The following is a 16,730-nucleotide window of genomic DNA, read 5'->3' on the forward strand; positions in this document are numbered from 1 at the left end:
TGTTAAGTTAAACCTTATGTAAGAAACCTCTATGCATCCTTTTAGATAGGAAGCAGTATTATATAAACTTAATCTAGCGACCATATGCCTGCTTTAGCACACTAAAACATCCGACATCAATTGACTAGGTTAGATAGAAGAGTAAGGGGGTAGACAAAGAGTGATAATGTTATGTGCCTTGCAATACTCTTAGAATTCAGCTGATTCATGATTCTTATGCCTATTAAGAACAAGCATTTAATATAGACCCTTTGCTTGAGTAGTAGTATTCTTATTAAAGTGTTATATTCATTCTAAACCCATCTCATTGTTTGTCCATCTGTTACTTATAGGTTTGATAACCTAGTTGTGTAGGAGACTGCCATCTGTATACTAATTTGCAAGATGAGTCTTTCCTTAAACTGCCAAAAATGGAGGCGCACTCTAACCTTCGCTGTTAATACAAGCAATTGCTATAGCCCATTCTCAATTGCCTAGTGAACTGCCTTGCCTCTACTACATTGATTAACGTGTGTAACAACCATAGCTAGGCAGATTACGCCCATCATAAAGTCTGTTATGTTAAAGTTGTAGAAATTGTAGTTAAGAATGCTGTATTTCACCTTTATATTCTCTACTAGTCGAAACCATGTGCTAATTAGCTTAGTGTAATGGTGGGTGAACCAGATGTGAGAATCTAGCCACCCAAGGAAGGGATGAATTTACTAAGACAACACACTGTCTTAGAAAACAGAGCCAAAGGGTCGTAGCTTAGACTATTCCACAACGCAGCAATCAGGTGTGTGATGTAGTGAAGTGGTTCAGACAAGTTGCAACAAATGTTGAGTCTGGGAACTCAGGGGTAAGTCAGAGGTTAACACCTCACTGACTTTTCAGAAACAAGGAGTAACAAGATGAAAGCTTGGAAGCTTGTAAAAGACGTGGAAGTATGTGATAGTCGATTTACTGTATTGTCTGCTTGCCCTTTCTTAAGGAAAGGGCAATCCTATTTATGCTAAAGGAATGTAGTTCTCTCATTTTCCAAGACTTTCCATGACTTACCAGGCTTGGTAACTGTAGTCGATGTAAGAGAATCCCATAGAACCATCTCCTAGGTTCGTAGCCTATAGGAAGTAAAAGGAGGTCCAAGGTCAGAGTACCCCTATAGACAAATTATGTCATAGACAAATTATGTCACAGACAAATTATGTCATAACTTAACCAATCTTGTGGGTAACTAAAGAGCGATGACATGTAATGAATCATAGAGGTTCGTAGGAGCTTTTAGAGCTATCGTTCATGCTCCTAGGCCTCTAGTTGGTAGAGATATGTCATGTGGTAGTATGAGTGATGTCATGTAATGAATCATAGAGGGTTGTAGAGATATGCTATGTGGTAATATCGGCCTAGTAACTAAGGAGCGATGATGTGTAATGAATCATAGATGGTTGTAGCAATCGTTGAGTAGTATTGCTCTTGTTGTTGGTGTGATAAGCCAAAATATGTATGGGACTTGTAGGTTTGAGGAGGAGATTTCCAAGTTTGCTCTTGAGTTTGATAGCAAACTGAGTGCAACGAATGTCAGTATGACACTTAGGATCTTCGCACAAGGCCCTTTGAAAGTTGTAAATGTGAGTCTTCAACTCTTGTTAACGTTATATGAATCGATGAGCCTAGTGCATTCTAACACACTTTCCTCCTTATGATTTTAGGATAAAATTCGCCATATCTTCTCCATTAGCAAGCTGGGGCGCAAATCCTCTAGTATCCATATCAAGTATCCTTTGAATAATCACTTCCTCCTCTAGCTTTGTCAATTTTTGACAGTTGGCCTGAGATTGTGTCAAGTTGTTTAGCTAGCCATTCTATTACAAAGGGTAGATTTGGGGACATTATAGATCTTTGCAGCAGAGCGACAACTTTTTTTTTTTAGATGAGCGAATAGCCTCAATAGCTAGAATGATTTGTGCTTCTTACGATTGAATTTCCATTAGGGGTGGTTGAGAAAACACGTGTTAAAGTTTATAGGGTGTACGGAGGGGGGTAGTGCACGTTACACATACAGTAGAGTCCTGCTAAGCCGATGGAATCTAGCCACTAATTTGATATTGCCTTAATATATTGCACAACTGAATGCTTATATAATCCAACTATCTAGACTGCTTTGAACTCTGCCATTAACATCTAATGCCTCTAAATCTACGTCATATCGCTCAATAGTTCTTAATTGTGCTGTTGAGATATCATCTCGACTTTCTATAAACTTAATTTGAATTTGAACAGCCTGCCGAGCAGCCTGTATTAAAGCTATAGGCCACTCTAAGGTTGCTTCTTCTTCTTCTTCATTTTGAGCATCATTATATTGACTTAGATGACTTGATATAATATCTTGTAAAATCTCCTCCTCTGTTAGTGCCTCAGTATCATTGTTCTAGGCCTGTGTTTCCTCATTACGATTTAAGAAATTGTGTAATGCCATTGCATCTTGTATATTTCTAGCTCTTGTAATGCTGTTATATAATTTGGATACATTTAGAGGATTAATTAGTGTTAAAAGAGCAAGTAGTGTAGTTAAAAGTGTGCTTTTTCAAAAGCAATTATATATTGCTGTGCTTTGTAAGTAGATTCCAGCTTCGCAAAGTCCATCAAATAGCAAGATGAAGGTTCATTAATTGAACTGGATCAATGTTAGAATCAAAGCATTATAACATAAATGAGAGCCATTGTCAACGATAATAAGCTTTAAAGGACTGTATAATTCCTTAATCAAGAGGTTGAAATTGACTTGTTAAATTAGGAGGAAGCTAGTAGATTTGAATATTTAGAGGTAGAGGGTTGAGTTTAAGACCACAATAATGGCCAGAGAAGTTATCTATAGAGAGAAGGACAGTTCGAGATGTTTTAATATGTTGATAGAAGGCTTATAACCACTCCTTCATCAAAGTTGTGTTCATCTAGACTTTCTTGTTCCACTGCCACTCTCCACCCATTGTTAAGACATTGATATTCTGAAGTGCACAAGGTTGCTTTGCTTTACTAATTATCCAAACAGGAAAGCGATTAGTACTAGTTACATTAATGCAGAAAACAAGAGTTAACGTACATGCATAGCGAGCGGGCCAGCATAGCGAACGGGCCACTCCACCCACTTTTCACAACTTCTTACCTCTAACATCAATTTTCACAACCATCAAAGATGGAATGTTCTTCAAACGAAAGCCGTATTGTCCTTGCTCTCGAGGCATTAAAAAGAGACCCTAATCTCTCGATTCGAGCTGCAGCTAAAGTCTACCAAGTTGCCCGTACGACCCTCGAATGCCGACAAGCTGGACGGAAATCACGACGCGATATCTCTGCCAACTCGAGGAAGTTGACCAATTTAGAAGAGAAGGTGCTTGTCGATCGGATACTCGACCTAGATTCGCGAGGATTTCAGCCCCAGCTCGAAGACGTTCGAGAAATGGCCGATCGCCTCCGTACAGACTGTGACGTGTCGCATGTTGGACCACGATGGGCAGAGAACTTTGTCAAGCGCAACCCTGAGCTTACCACGCGTTTTCGGCGTCGAATCGATTACCAGAGGGCCCAATGCGAAGATCCGGACGTAGTAAACGCGTGGTTCCGGCTTGTACAGAACATGATTGCTAAGTATGGCATCCAAGAGGAGGATATCTATAACTTTGACGAGACTGGGTTTCTAATGGGCATGCTCTCGAGCGCAAAGGTTGTTACAAGCTCTGAACGAAGTTCTCGGCCTCGTACGAAGCAGCCAGGCAATCGAGAGTTTGTTACAGTGATCCAGGGAGTATGCGCGACTGGCTGGACACTACCTCTGTACATGGTTGTGAAGGGCAAATTCCACCTCACATCTTGGTATCAGAACGGCCGATTCCCGAGCGATTGGAGGATCCATACAAGTACCAACGTGTAATGGTGGGTGCACCAGATATGAGAATCTAGCCACCCAAGGAAGGGATGAATTTACTAAGACAACACACTGTCTTAGGAAACAGAGCCAAAGGGTTGTAGCTTAGACTATTCCACAACGCAGCAATCAGGTGTATGATGTGGTGAAGTGGTTTAGACAAGTTGCAACAAATGTTGAGTCTGAGAACTCAGGGGTAAGTCAGAGGTTAGCACCTCACTGACTTTTCAAAAACAGAGAATAACAAGATCAATGCTTGGAAGCTTGGAAAAGACGTAGAAGTATGTGCTAGTCGATTTACTGTATTGCCTGCTTGCCCTTTCTTAAGGAAAGGGCAATCCTATTTATGCCAAAGGAGTGTAGTTCTCTCATTTTCCATGACTTTCCATGACTAACCAGGCTTGGTAAATGTATTAGAAATCAAGTGCGACCCACAACTAGCTTGCTAATCATGTAGTGAACGTAAGAGAATCCCATAGAACCATCTCTTGGGTTCCTAGCCTATAGGAAGTGAAAAGGAGGTCCAAGGTCAGAGTACCTATAGATAAATTATGTCATAACTTAACCAATCTTGTGGGTAACTAAGGAGCGATGACGTGTAATTAATCATAGAGGGTTGTAGAAGCTTCTAGAGCTATCGTTCATGTTCCTAGGCCTCTAGTTGGTAGATATATGCCATGTGGTAGTATTGGCCCACCCCCTTAAGGAGGAGATTTTCTTAATAACTTGTTCAATGAGTGTTCAAATGATATGCCGTGATGTATGTAGCATAAACAGATGTAGTAGAAGACTTTGCAGCAATCGTTGAGTAGTATTGCTTCTGTTGTTGGTGTGATAAGCCAAGATATGTATGGTGACTTGTAGGTTTGAGGAGGAGATTTCTAAGTTTGCTCTTGAGTTTGATAGCAAACTGAGTGCAACGAATGTCAGTATGACACAACGGCTGGACTACAAATGAGATTGGTTTAGATTGGATCAAGCACTTTGATCAGTGCACAAAGGCTCGTACGAAAGGTGTTTATCGCCTCTTAGTCCTTGACGGTCATACAAGCCACCACTCTACCGAATTCGACGACTACTGCAAGACTAACAGTATCCTACCGCTCTGTATGCCTCCCCATTCGTCTCATATCCTCCAGCCTCTTGATGTCAGTTGTTTTAGCCCGCTCAAGGCTTCGTATGGGAAGCAAATTGAGAAGATGATGCGGATGCAAATCACTTACATCACGAAGGACGACTTTTTCGACGCGTTTTTAGAGGCCTTCAACATAGCTATGACTGAAAACAACGTACGAGCAGGCTTTAGAGCGACTGGTCTTGTCCCTCTCAACCCCGAAGCTGTGCTTTCCCAGCTAGATCCAAAGCCAATGACACCTGAGCCACTGAACACACGCCCAGGGACAGCTCAATCTTGGGTTACAAAGACCCCTAAGACAGCGTCCGAGATCACTCAACTGTCAACCACCATTAAGAATAAGATCGCTAGGCATCAAAATAGCTCCCCAACCCATATGTACGACGTGATTGACGCCCAGGCAAGAGGTATGTCGAAGATGGCACACGAGCTTGTGTTGATGCGGGCTGAGCTAAAGGACCTTCGTACAGCAAATGAGGTACTTAGTAAACGCCAGAGGGCTAAAAAAGTACGTCTACGGGCAGGAGGATCACTTAGTATGCAGGAAGCAGAGGATCTGATAACTCAGAAGAATGTGGATGAGCAGTTGAAGGAGGAAACAAGTCGTGGTGGTCGTCGTACGGAGGGGGCTCAAGTACGCGCCCAGCACTGTAGCGTTTGCGGTGAGGCCGGTCATAATGCACGAACCTGTCAGGTAGTAGTAGTAACCTCTGAAGAAGAGGATTCTATATAGTTTCAATTGATTTGGCATTGTGGTTTAGACTGCGACCGTGGTAAAGAATGCATGTGGAGGTTTAGTGGCCCGTTCGCTATGCTGGCCCGCTCGCTATACATGTACGTTATTCAATCTTTATTCTTCTTGATTCCTAGCTGTGATTGTGTTGCAAGACCTCTAGATGGAACCATTTGCCAAAACAATGCTGTTTCATCCATATTGTATATATCCTCCTCTTGATATTCTCCAGCTAGAGTTTGTAAAGCCTTCATATTCTCTTCTGTAGACTTGCTAACAGATCCTGCCTTGCTATGATTTGTATACTGTCGGATGTTGTGTTGCTTCTTGAATCGAGAGAGCCAACCAACTGAGAAATCAGGTATAGGCTGCGTTGAATACTGTGGAAGTTGCTGCCAAATCTGCCTTGCCCATTCCTTCAAAGCCCCTCTACTTGTGTTTCCGCCTTTGCCTTCAATCTGCTTTTGCCAAGCAAAAAGGATCTCTTCAAGGTCAGGCCATGTTCTAGTGCAGAGTCGAGCAGCTGTTGAGATAGCTAAGGAGTTGTCGACACTGTCAAAATGCTTGCTAAGTGACTCTAAGACTGTTGATTGACTGTTGTATTTGTCCTTAAACCACCGTTAACAGGCCTTTTGTGACAGTCGAGGGTATTGTTAAGAATGCCACTCTCTTAGTGCGTAACGCTACTTAATAGTAATGGGCTTATTTTGAGGCATTTCAGCCAAATTGTCTAATAGACCATTAGATAAGGCGATATTTAGGTGGTAATGGAGCAATATTGATGATACCAGTCAATGTGTTTTGAATTAGGATGAGAAAAAAAATCACATTATCACGAACATCGCCTTACTAAGCATCGGCTTAGCGGGACTCTTACTGTAGATTTGTTTACATGCAGTTTTAGAGCAATTAGAACCATAGATATTGAGATATAACGGCCTAGTGTAAATTTCAGCGCCTACATCAGCGCTTACACTTAATATCTCAAGAATTAATGCATAGATTATTCCTAGATAATTAGGTAGGAATTCAACGAAGTATAAAAAGCTAGAAACATACACTTTTAATATATATTATTAAGCTGTTGTTGAGTTATTACCTTGCAAATTTCTTGATTTTGCATACGTTAGTAGTTGTACGGAGTACAACTACAAGTTATATTATGAGTCTATCTTAGTTGATGCGTCTCATTTTGTTTTCGCCGACCATCCGTAGCTGGTCGCTGCGGACACCGACGCTTAAACTGATAGGGTAAAGCACGACAGCGGTGCGGGGTGATGGGTGGGTATGTGGAAGAAAATGAGGGGAACCCTGCAAGGCTGATTGCCGAGGGTGAGCATACAGATTTAGTACGGGCATAAAATAATTATGTTTAAGGTTGCATAGAGGAAACCCTGGAGTTAACTCCACAGCGAATTGCTGGCAGTACCTTGGGATATTACTACTCTGGTGTACTGACGTATGTGTGGCAATTGGTCAACATTGTCTCCTTGATGATAGGCTCACGCACAACAGCCATGGCATACGTAGGACTGGTTTCATCTAAATTGTTTTAAATAAATCATAAAAATATGTCATGTCGTCGTGAATCTATCCCATAGCTCCATTGCTTTAACGCATAACATAAACGCCATACGCCGAGGAGACTCCGAACCCATGTTGCCCCAACCCTAAGTAATGGTTACAAGTTCACGGTCCACATCTTCCTGTATATAGCCTGCAGCATCATGAAGAAGAGATAAAAGCTGCCCGGGTTCGTTGTCATCGTCCCCATGAACTACTCGCTTGATAACAGCGTCAATGACATTGGAAACAAACTGTCCACCACTAAAGCGGCTCTTGAGAATGTAGAGTACTCTCATGAGACTGCGCATCTCTTGCAGATCTATTGCCGAGTCGCTGGGCTTCCTTGTATCTCCCAGCAAGGTAAGCTTGAGTACAATCGGAAATGTGATATACGCCCCACTGTTAATATTAGCATTTGCCCCATTATGGCAAAATGATTACTCACAGTGCTAGTGGGATGCTATTATTATCGCTTTGGGATAGCAAATCCTCCGCGCTTCTGGCTATACGTGAAGCCGAGTCCATAACCTCCTGCACCGCGCCTTCAATGAACTTGCTAGCTGGAAGGGTATAGTTGTAAGGGTTGAGGTGTGTGTATGGGAAGTACAGCACCGCAATGACGGAACTACCAGGAAGCCGAAGTCAGCCATATTCGACCACAGTGGGGACCGCCTCAACACATCAACTTACTCTGCAATTATCTTGGATAGTTGGCAAGGTACATCACACCTGTCCATGGACATCTTCTGAGAAATATCAAGGGAGAATTCAAAGTCCCCCCTCAATGCTGTCACCTCGGAATGAAACGATATTACCTCCATAATCTCGTTGACATCGACGTTACGACGCTTATCATTATATTTCGCATATCCCAGACTTCCTTGGAACATCATAATCCTCGCCATAACACGACTAAGTTCACACTGCTTGACGAAGTTGTCGATTGACAGCGTTTTGGAAATAGGGCTCATAAAACATGGCTCTGCTGACTCCATTCCAAAATCTTCCGGAGTCACAATAATCTGAGTCAATGGTTCTGTGTGCAGGCGATTGATCCTCCGGAGAGCAAATGCTAGCATGGAGTTGCGAAGCTGGCAGCACCACCAGATAATTTTCCTTCGGCCCGGACTGACGAATATATGTGCATAATCTAGCTCCTGTAAAATGGCTGCTCGAGCATGTATAAATGCCTGGTCGACCCAGTAGCAATTTGACTGCTCCTCGGCACTGAAAGGACTCCAAAAGCTAAGCAAGATGGCTGCTCTGGCACGACTAATTGGCGATTCTTTGGCGGATGCGTGATAGGTTTTCTAACAGGATATTGTTATTATCTGGGAATTTTATCAAAATTGGAACACCGAACTTACTCTGGCCGCCTCAAAAAGGTGGCTATGGCACTCAATTATCGAGGCGTATTTTGTTTTGCATATCTGCTCGTGGTTGAGGTGCTAATATGGCTTAGTATCCGCGATAGGGCTTTCTGATCTCTGGGGTGTGAAGTTACCATCGCGCCCGCAAATAGTAGAGCTTGAAACTCCACCAAGGTAATGTTTTTCAAGAATGCCATGTCGCCTCTACGGTAGTAGGCGTTGTGAAATTCAACTTCGTCAAAGGCTGGGCATAGTGGGTGCACATGCTTGAAGTAGAGGATGACGAGCTCATCGCGAAAGAATTTGGGAGGAAGGTTAAAAGGGTTGTCTTGGCCCAAACCCTCCATTTCGTCGATGCCTGGCCAAATGTCCGGAATTGGCTGTTCCTGACCTGAGCCATATCCCATCCCTTGAGACATAGACTCGGTCATTGCGGAGCTGCCACTGTCGATGTTATGCTCGGTATTGTACATCGTATTGTGTTGCGTTCCATGACCATCTTGCCCGTCTGGCGAGATGGTGCTGCTGAGCTCATCCCATAAACCCCAATACCAGGACGCAAGTTCGTCCCACGGGCCTCTCTTTCCAACATTTTCGCCTTCTGCAAATCTCTCCGCTGCCGCGAGGGCCTCCTCAAAAGTCTTACTGGCCATGAAGAGCTCTTATTTGCAAAAAGACGAGAAATTCAGAAACGCGTTGTGTGAAGAAGTAGGTGGACATAACTTAGAATCCATTCTGCGGGGTTTAGCCTGATACATGTGATACTGTACATGTGGCGACCGCTAATGGCACGGACCCTCTAACCACTAGGGCGTGGTCACATGATATGTCGAGTTTCAGCGTTTAGGGCCAGAACCAGCGGTTCGCCTTCATATGATAAATAGTAAAGGAATACTTAGCTAGAGCTTCAAAAGATCTAGAATATTAGAACAAAGCTAGAGGGAGGCCTAGCCGCTATATCAAGTACTGTGTTGTCGCTGACTTACTCGACAACGTCGAGTCAGTACGGGTCGCGTCCGTGGGCATTACCCCGCCGATCCCTATGCCTCGCAGAATCCCTATACGGAGGTGTTGTTCATAAGTTTTGTGAGTGGGTCGGGCTAGGGCCCCCTGCGTAGGCTGGTTTGGCAATTCTGGCCAAAGTACCGATTCTCACGCGTCACGAACACTTGAGTGTGAGAGCAATCAATTCTGTAGAATAATGAGTAGAGTAGATACCTAAACCCCTATATAAAACTATACTATAAGCCTAGTACTCTGTGTGCATACCATTTGCAGCAATTACTGCTGCCATACGTGTAGGCATACTATTAAGGAGAGCATTAAGCTCAGCTTCTCCAACTTGCTCCCATGCTTCCTTAACAGCTACACGGAGCTGGTCGTAGGACATATGTTCTGGATGATTATCTTGTAGATAATTCTTCATAATATGCCACACCCGTTCAATTGGGTTGAGATCTGGTGAATACGGGGGCCATTCTATAGGGCAAATACCACGGGATCTCAACTCTTCATATGTTGCACCTGCTCTATGACCTGGAGCTCCATCTTGCATCAATGTAAGGCCTGGGTATAGGCGTAGCCAGCCGTGGATTAGAGGGACAGTATGAGCCATATAGGACTCAGCTCCTATTTTCCCATATTCCTTCTCCCAAAATAGTATAGGACCCTTTCCAAGACCACCTGAGAAGCAGCCCCAGAACATCCAACCTCTAGGGATTGTTAGTAAATCCTATAGTAAATAGGAGTCTCTTACCTTCTCCGTTGTACTCTATCTACAACACATGTATCATCCCACATTTCCCCTGCTTTTCGAGTAACCCATGTACGAGTATGGCGGCCTCCCATTACCCACGTCTCGTCAGTCCAAAGTATCCTATTCCAATCATTCCGTACCCAATCCTTATGTTCAATAGCCCATGAAAGTCGCTTTTGTCGATTTGTCTCTGAGATAATAGGCTTCCGCATAGCAATCCCTTAATAATTATTAGTCTATATAGTAGTAAAGTAGAGAGGGATACTTACGTCGATTATAGCCTCTCACAGACAGAGCGCGGGTTAGGACAAGCCGTGAGCATGGAATATTAAGAATGCGTATTATATTTGTATATGGCATAACGTACATGTATAGCGAAAGCGCCAAACAAGCGAAAGCGCCAAAATTATCTACCCTCACGACAAACATTGCGATAAATCTACCACAACATTAGAAATCAATTGAAACTACTCGGAGTCCTCTTCCTCAGAGGTGTCTATTACAATCTGACACGTGCGCGCATTGTGCCCAGTCTCACCACACTTGCCACAGCGACGGGCACGGGTTTCTTCCCTTGGCTTCCGACCACGGCTTGCCCTTATTTCCTGCTCTACCTGCTGCACAACATCCCTCTCATCCTGTAGCTCTTGCGCCCCTTGTTGACTAAGTGATCCTCCTTGCTGTAGTCGTGTTTTCCTAGCTCTCCGGCGCTTGCTTAGTACTTCATTTGCCTGTCGTAGGTTTTGGTTCTCTCCCTTTAGCAGTGCTAATTGATGCATTATTTGTGATGCACCCTTTGTAAACTGGTCAACAGCTGCATAGATTGAGGTTGGAGAGCTATTTTGATGGCGTGAAATCCGAGTTTTAATAAATGTAGACTGTGACATAGCTTCAATTGGGTTGTTTGGTGTCTGAGAAACCCAAGGTTGAGCAGTACCTGGGCGGGAGCTTGGAGGCGTTGGTGTCCTTAACTTAAGATCAAGTGTAGATATCACTCTCTCAGGGTCAAATGGAAGAAGCCCTGCCCCTCGGAACCCGCCTCAAATGTTACTTTCCGTCATTGTAGTGTTAAATGCAGCGTGGAAGGCAGGAAAGAAGTCATCCTTTGTAATATGAGAAATATGAGCCTGCATCATATCTTCAATTTGCCGACCATAGGCCTGCTTTAACGGGCCGAAACAGCCAACATCAAGTGGCTGGAGTAGATGAGAAGAGTGAGCAGGCATACAAAGCGTAATAATGTTGTGTTCCTTGCAGTACTCCTCAAACTCATCTGAGTGGTGGCTCTCATGACCATCAAGGACTAACAAGCGATAACCACCAACACTCCGGGCCTTTGTATGCTTCTCAAAGTGCTGAATCCAATCCATGCCTCTCTCGTTTGTAGTCCAGCCATTTTCAGTAACAGAAATCACCCAATCGCTTGAAAATCCACTATTCTCATACCAAGATGTAAGGTGGTTTTTGCCTGCAACAATGATAAATGGTGGTACTGCCCAACCTTGAGAACTAACGCCTTGGATTACTGTAACCCATTCCCGATTACCAGGCTGTACCTTCTTTGCTTTTGCCCGCCCGTCTGAGCTTGTTACAACCATAGCAGTTGAGATAACGCCCATCATAAACCCAGTCTCATCAAAGTTGTAGATATCTGCTTCATCGATACCATATTTCGCAATTGTGTTACGCACAAGCTCAAACCAGCCATTAATAACTTCTGGATCTTCGCACTTAGCCCTCTGGTAGTCGTATTTGCGCTGAAAGCGTGTCTGGAGCTCTACACGCCGCTTAACAAAGTTTGAAGCCCAACGCGACCCAACGCGTGACGCGTCGCGTGTTGCAAGTAGTCGACTTGCCATATCTTCAACAACAGACAGCCGAGGAGGAAACCCTTTGGCAGCTAGGTCGAGTATATACTGAACAAGGACGGACTCCTCTAGGTTAGTTAATTTCCGTGAGTTGGCTTGGATATCGCGTCGTGAAGGTACACCTTCTAGACGACGACCTAGCTTGCGGTGGTCCACAGAATAGATCCTAGCAGCAACTCGAAGGCGTAACTTTGGGTCGCTTTGCATAGCCTGGATAGCTAGCACTAATTGGCTTTCATCGTTTTTATGGGGCATGTTTTGTTGTTGAGGAATTTAACATTTAGTTGGGGGGTTTGGTCACCGCATCATTTTGGCGCTTTCGCTTGTTTGGCGCTTTCGCTATACATGTACGTTAACCACAACAAATCAACAACTTTGTCTTGCCTGGTAAGTTAAGCACCTGCATCCTCAACCTCACCTTTCGTCTCATCAACTGCACTTCCCAATCCTACCGCAACCTATAAAATGTTATATTTGTTCACTTTGGTCCAATTTCTGCACCGCTCCTGGTGCTGGCCATCAAAGGCAAACAATGCACCCTTTCCTGAGCGACGACACCAGTGTCAAGAGAATTAACCGGAAACTCTGTCTAGTGCGCCCAAGCCGCCGCAAAGCGAGAAGCAGTCCATCCTACGACTTGGGATACGTGCTCAGTATTGGCTACAATCTTCATTCACAATATGATAAATCTGCTCCGGCTGCTGCACCTGTGGCTACGCCAACGTCCATCACTGTTACGCGACACTTGTGCGCGAATTGCGGGAACTTTATTTCAAAGGAGATGGCGATGAACTGCAACAATCCCCTCTAGTGGCTATTAGAGAACCAATCAGGCGTAGGTCCAGCGAGTTGTTGCTAGCATCTGTGCGGAGGACTAGAAGTTCTTCTCAGCGGCGGAGGACTCGTCGCGGTAAAGCTCAACCACTTTCGGAACACTATGAATACGATAGTCAGCAATCTTCGGATCTAGAGGGACTCGCCGAGAAAGCATATAGGTATTATCTCAGCGACGGCGCACCTCTTCATAAGAGAGATCGCTCACCAGGGCGCTCGAGACATAGATCCTCAAAGTCACAGGTCCATAGACGAAGAGTGTTAGCGCAGGCTTTGGAGGATTATCTTTCCGAGGATTCCCTGGCCAGATTCCGTGAAGCCGCCTCAACCAGACGGAAGGAGCGGGAAAGTTTGCCACCACAAAATGTTCGCAGTGCCCATCCTGGGATTCAAGAAGAGTTGAAGAACCTCAAAGACGATGAGATGCTTGTTGTCACCGAGCGCTATGTCTATCGGCCACAGAAATCTATATCGGCCGTTGGAGAGTTGAGGGATGAACGGGCGGACCAAGACAGAAAACCACATCGAGCTTCACAGAGGCTCATCGGCCATAATGATGTTGCGGAGTATTTCCCCGAAGAATGGAGTCGGACTAGAAGCCGTACCGGTCAACACACCAAGTATCAGCGAATTCGACCACGCGATCTGGACGGTGCAGCTCTGCCGAGCGGAACAGGGAGCTCTGAAGCAAGCGTCGACCAGCAGAGTTATCATGAAGGTTTGCATCGTATCGAGCACGCATAGACAAATGCTAATATAAAACCAGGCACAAATATTCGACCACTCCTCCCACCAGCACCAACACCTCCGAGCGTCTCGACGGCAACCAGTGGAAGCGTGGATACATACAGTTACTCCTCACGCGATACGACAGAGTACACTCCCTCCAACGAGCCACGTGTCTATCGCCCTTCTCGTCTCCCAGGCGAGCACCAACCTAGTTCTGACTCCGGTTCTTCGCTGCATGCCGCGTCGCCTCCTGTTGCCGCGGGCTTCGAGACAACAACGCTCGCCTACCCGCATGAGCTGCGAATCGCGCAGATACCGCTCGCCATCCGTTCGGGATGCAAATAGTGGAGGAAGTGAAGGGGCAAGGGTCCCGTCGCGTAGCCGGTCAAGGGAGAGGCTGGTGTTTTACTCTGAGGGAGAGGAGGAGCCAAGCGATTTAACGGCGAATGATCGGATTGACAAGCGGAGGGTGGCGTTTGGACCGAATCAGGTGAGGACGATTAGTAGAGAGTCGTTGGCGTCGGAGGGGAGGCGAGAGAGGGAGAGGGAGCGGGAAAGGGAGTTTGGGGTTGCAGGGATGAGATATGGGCACTAAGAGAGGAAAGAAGATACATGGGAGTATGATGAGGAGGGTGGAGATGTGAATGTCTGACAGATGAAAGATGCGGTAGAATGACAATTGTAATTCTTTAATGCTTCGGGTTTCTACGCTGGCAGTTTCCATCATGCAGAAGGAATGACTTCAGCTCGCATGAATTGTAGTTCCATCGGGCTGGAGATATCGTTCTTATATTATGACATGAATATTCTCTCTTATGTGTGGGCAAGACGCTAGCTAGCTATACATTTGTTCAGCCGCTAGATCTTCAGCGTAGTCCACATTCTTAACTGCTAGTATTTGTAAAACGATATAATTTGGTATCAAATTGCAAAACAAGTCTAAACTCCCGTACCCACGCTATGCAAAAACCATTCCCACTTAAGCTTTGCTCTTAATCTTCAATGGCGCCTCTCTGCTAGCCAAAAACTCCTTGCTGAACGGATAATCGGTGTACCCCTCTTCTTGCATGGCGTTGTAGAACGTCTTGCGGTTGTACGGCGTTAGCGCTAGTCCCTCGCGGATCCTGTACACCAAATCCGGGTTCGCGATAAAGTGGCGCCCGAAGACAACGACAAGCTTGAATCCCTCATACTCTTTCACGAGCTCCTTCGCGCTCTCGCCGTCGAATCCACCAGCAATCAACAACGGCTTCTCCTTGCCCCATACCTCGGCCAGGAAGCGAACAGAGTCCCTCTCCTCCTTGGTTCCATCGAATCGGCCCTCGACAAGATGCAAGTAAGCGAGATTGAACTTCTTCAGCTCATTCACGAAGTACGTGAACTGCTCGGTCGGATCAACAACGTTCATTCCGTACCCCTTAAAGTAAGGGCTCAATCTGATACCGACCCTCTCGGCACCGACAGCCTCAACAACAGCCTTGACTACCGCGATTCCGAAGCGTAAGCGCTTCTCAACACTCCCTCCCCAGTGATCGGTGCGCTGGTTGCTCACTTCCTCCAGGAACTCGTGGGGCAGGTATCCATTCGCGTTGTGGACCTCCACGCCGTCGAAGCCGGCCTCGATGGCGTTCCGCGCTGCCTGCGCATAGTCGCGGATGTACTGCTGGATCTCCTCCTCCGTGAGAGCCTCCGGAAGCGCACCACCGGGCGCCGCGATGGCGCTAGGTGCCTTGACGGTCTGTCCCTCACTCTCGGCGCCCTCCTTGTCCGCAGTGCGCCCAAGAGCCCACAGCTGGCTGAAGATGATACCTCCACGGGCGTGCACGGCTTTAGTGACGGGCTTCCAGGCGGCAATCTGGGCGGCGTTGTAGATTCCCGGGGCATGTTTGTAGCCAACAGCGGCAGGAGAGACATACGTCGCTTCGGTGATGAGGAGGGTGCCGGGAGTAGAGGCGCGCTGGGCATAGTGGGTTGCTACCATGGGGAGGGGAACATGGGCATCGGTCGCGCGGAAACGGGTGAGGGGCGCGAGGGCGAGGCGGTGTTGGAGGGTGTGGTTGCCGAGGGAAAGGGGGGCGAAAAGGTTGCTTTGAGTGACTGTCATTGTGGCGGTTTGCAAAAGAGTGGATGGGAGAGTTGTTCTTGGGTGAGTGATGAGCAGGCCAAGGCAAGTCTTATATCTTGTTTCATTCTCTTGATCTCTATTGCCGGCCTAGGAGGGGTTCTTATAACCGGCCCTCTCCCCTCCTCCACTCCCCCACTAACTCTTCATTGGCGACAACAGTATGCTTGATGGCCTTCTTTCTTGATGATTAATCAGCTTTCTTCACCATTGACTTACCAATCCCCAGGGCGGCATTTGCGCCAGAAACCCACCGAAACACCGATCGAGCACGGCTTGTAGGGCCCATTGAAAGTATAGTGCACGCAATTTCTAGTTGTCGCCAATGAAATTTCTGCATTTCTCGCCCACACCTCGGCTCGTTCCTAGATCGCACTTTTGTATTTCGCGGCTAGTCGATCTTGAGGATACAGGTCAGGGGGAACGCTAGGATAAACTCAAGATGAATTGCCAAGGCTCGCTTAAACCTAACTTACCACCCACAACCTCATCTGACTCGGCTTCACCTACGCCCATTCTCTCTGAGCTCTACAACCTTGCATAACCTCCACCAAAGACGCAAAGATGGCCGAAAAGTTGAAGGATACAGTATACATTCCTAATGTATTGAAAAGTGATTACTAACTTTTGCGGCTCTAGATACCACGCCCTCAAAATAGTCGGACCTTTTCTATACGTTTGGTCGCAAAATCACTTCATTATTATGGCTTTGT

The 16,730-nt window shown here is 45.8% G+C and overlaps 3 protein-coding genes across 3 annotated transcripts; 1 reads left to right on the top strand and 2 right to left on the bottom strand.

The window, feature by feature from the left end:
• Positions 1 to 7,304: 7,304 nt before the first annotated feature.
• On the bottom strand, positions 7,305 to 9,417 carry VC83_03505 (uncharacterized protein). The gene is made up of 5 exons (XM_024467151.1): positions 8,843 to 9,417; positions 8,706 to 8,786; positions 8,029 to 8,648; positions 7,784 to 7,963; positions 7,305 to 7,737 (listed from the first exon to the last, which is right to left on the bottom strand). Exons 1-5 carry the CDS (start codon positions 9,359 to 9,361, stop codon positions 7,443 to 7,445), a joined length of 1,695 nt encoding a protein of 564 aa, XP_024326035.1. The 5' UTR covers positions 9,362 to 9,417; the 3' UTR covers positions 7,305 to 7,442.
• Positions 9,418 to 12,731: 3,314 nt separating this feature from the next.
• VC83_03506 (uncharacterized protein) lies at positions 12,732 to 14,562 on the top strand. The gene is made up of 2 exons (XM_024467152.1): positions 12,732 to 13,884; positions 13,933 to 14,562. Exons 1-2 carry the CDS (start codon positions 13,660 to 13,662, stop codon positions 14,488 to 14,490), a joined length of 783 nt encoding a protein of 260 aa, XP_024326038.1. The 5' UTR covers positions 12,732 to 13,659; the 3' UTR covers positions 14,491 to 14,562.
• A 134-nt stretch (positions 14,563 to 14,696) lies between these two features.
• On the bottom strand, positions 14,697 to 16,408 carry VC83_03507 (uncharacterized protein). Its single transcript, XM_024467153.1, has 2 exons — positions 16,272 to 16,408; positions 14,697 to 16,195 (listed from the first exon to the last, which is right to left on the bottom strand). Exon 2 carries the CDS (start codon positions 15,997 to 15,999, stop codon positions 14,875 to 14,877), a length of 1,125 nt encoding a protein of 374 aa, XP_024326037.1. The 5' UTR covers positions 16,000 to 16,195; positions 16,272 to 16,408; the 3' UTR covers positions 14,697 to 14,874.
• Between the last annotated feature and the right edge of the window lie 322 nt (positions 16,409 to 16,730).

This window comes from Pseudogymnoascus destructans, assembly GCF_001641265.1.
Source record: "Pseudogymnoascus destructans isolate 20631-21 unplaced genomic scaffold scaffold_6, whole genome shotgun sequence".
Classification (NCBI taxonomy): Eukaryota; Fungi; Ascomycota; class Leotiomycetes; order Thelebolales; family Thelebolaceae; genus Pseudogymnoascus; species Pseudogymnoascus destructans.

Bases quoted from the DNA above. Each gene is read 5' to 3' on its own strand.
- VC83_03505 (XM_024467151.1), bottom strand. From the start codon at position 9,361: ATGGCCAGTAAGACTTTTGAGGAGGCCCTCGCGGCAGCGGAGAGATTT. The intron at 8,649-8,705 runs GTAAGTTCGGTG...ATATCCTGTTAG, and splicing joins ACCTTTTTGAGGCGGCCAGA to AAAACCTATCACGCATCCGC. The intron at 7,964-8,028 runs GTAAGTTGATGT...GCTTCCTGGTAG, and splicing joins CTATCCAAGATAATTGCAGA to TTCCGTCATTGCGGTGCTGT.
- VC83_03506 (XM_024467152.1), top strand. From the start codon at position 13,660: ATGAACGGGCGGACCAAGACAGAAAACCACATCGAGCTTCACAGAGGC. The intron at 13,885-13,932 runs GTTTGCATCGTA...ATATAAAACCAG, and splicing joins CCAGCAGAGTTATCATGAAG to GCACAAATATTCGACCACTC.
- VC83_03507 (XM_024467153.1), bottom strand. From the start codon at position 15,999: ATGACAGTCACTCAAAGCAACCTTTTCGCCCCCCTTTCCCTCGGCAAC.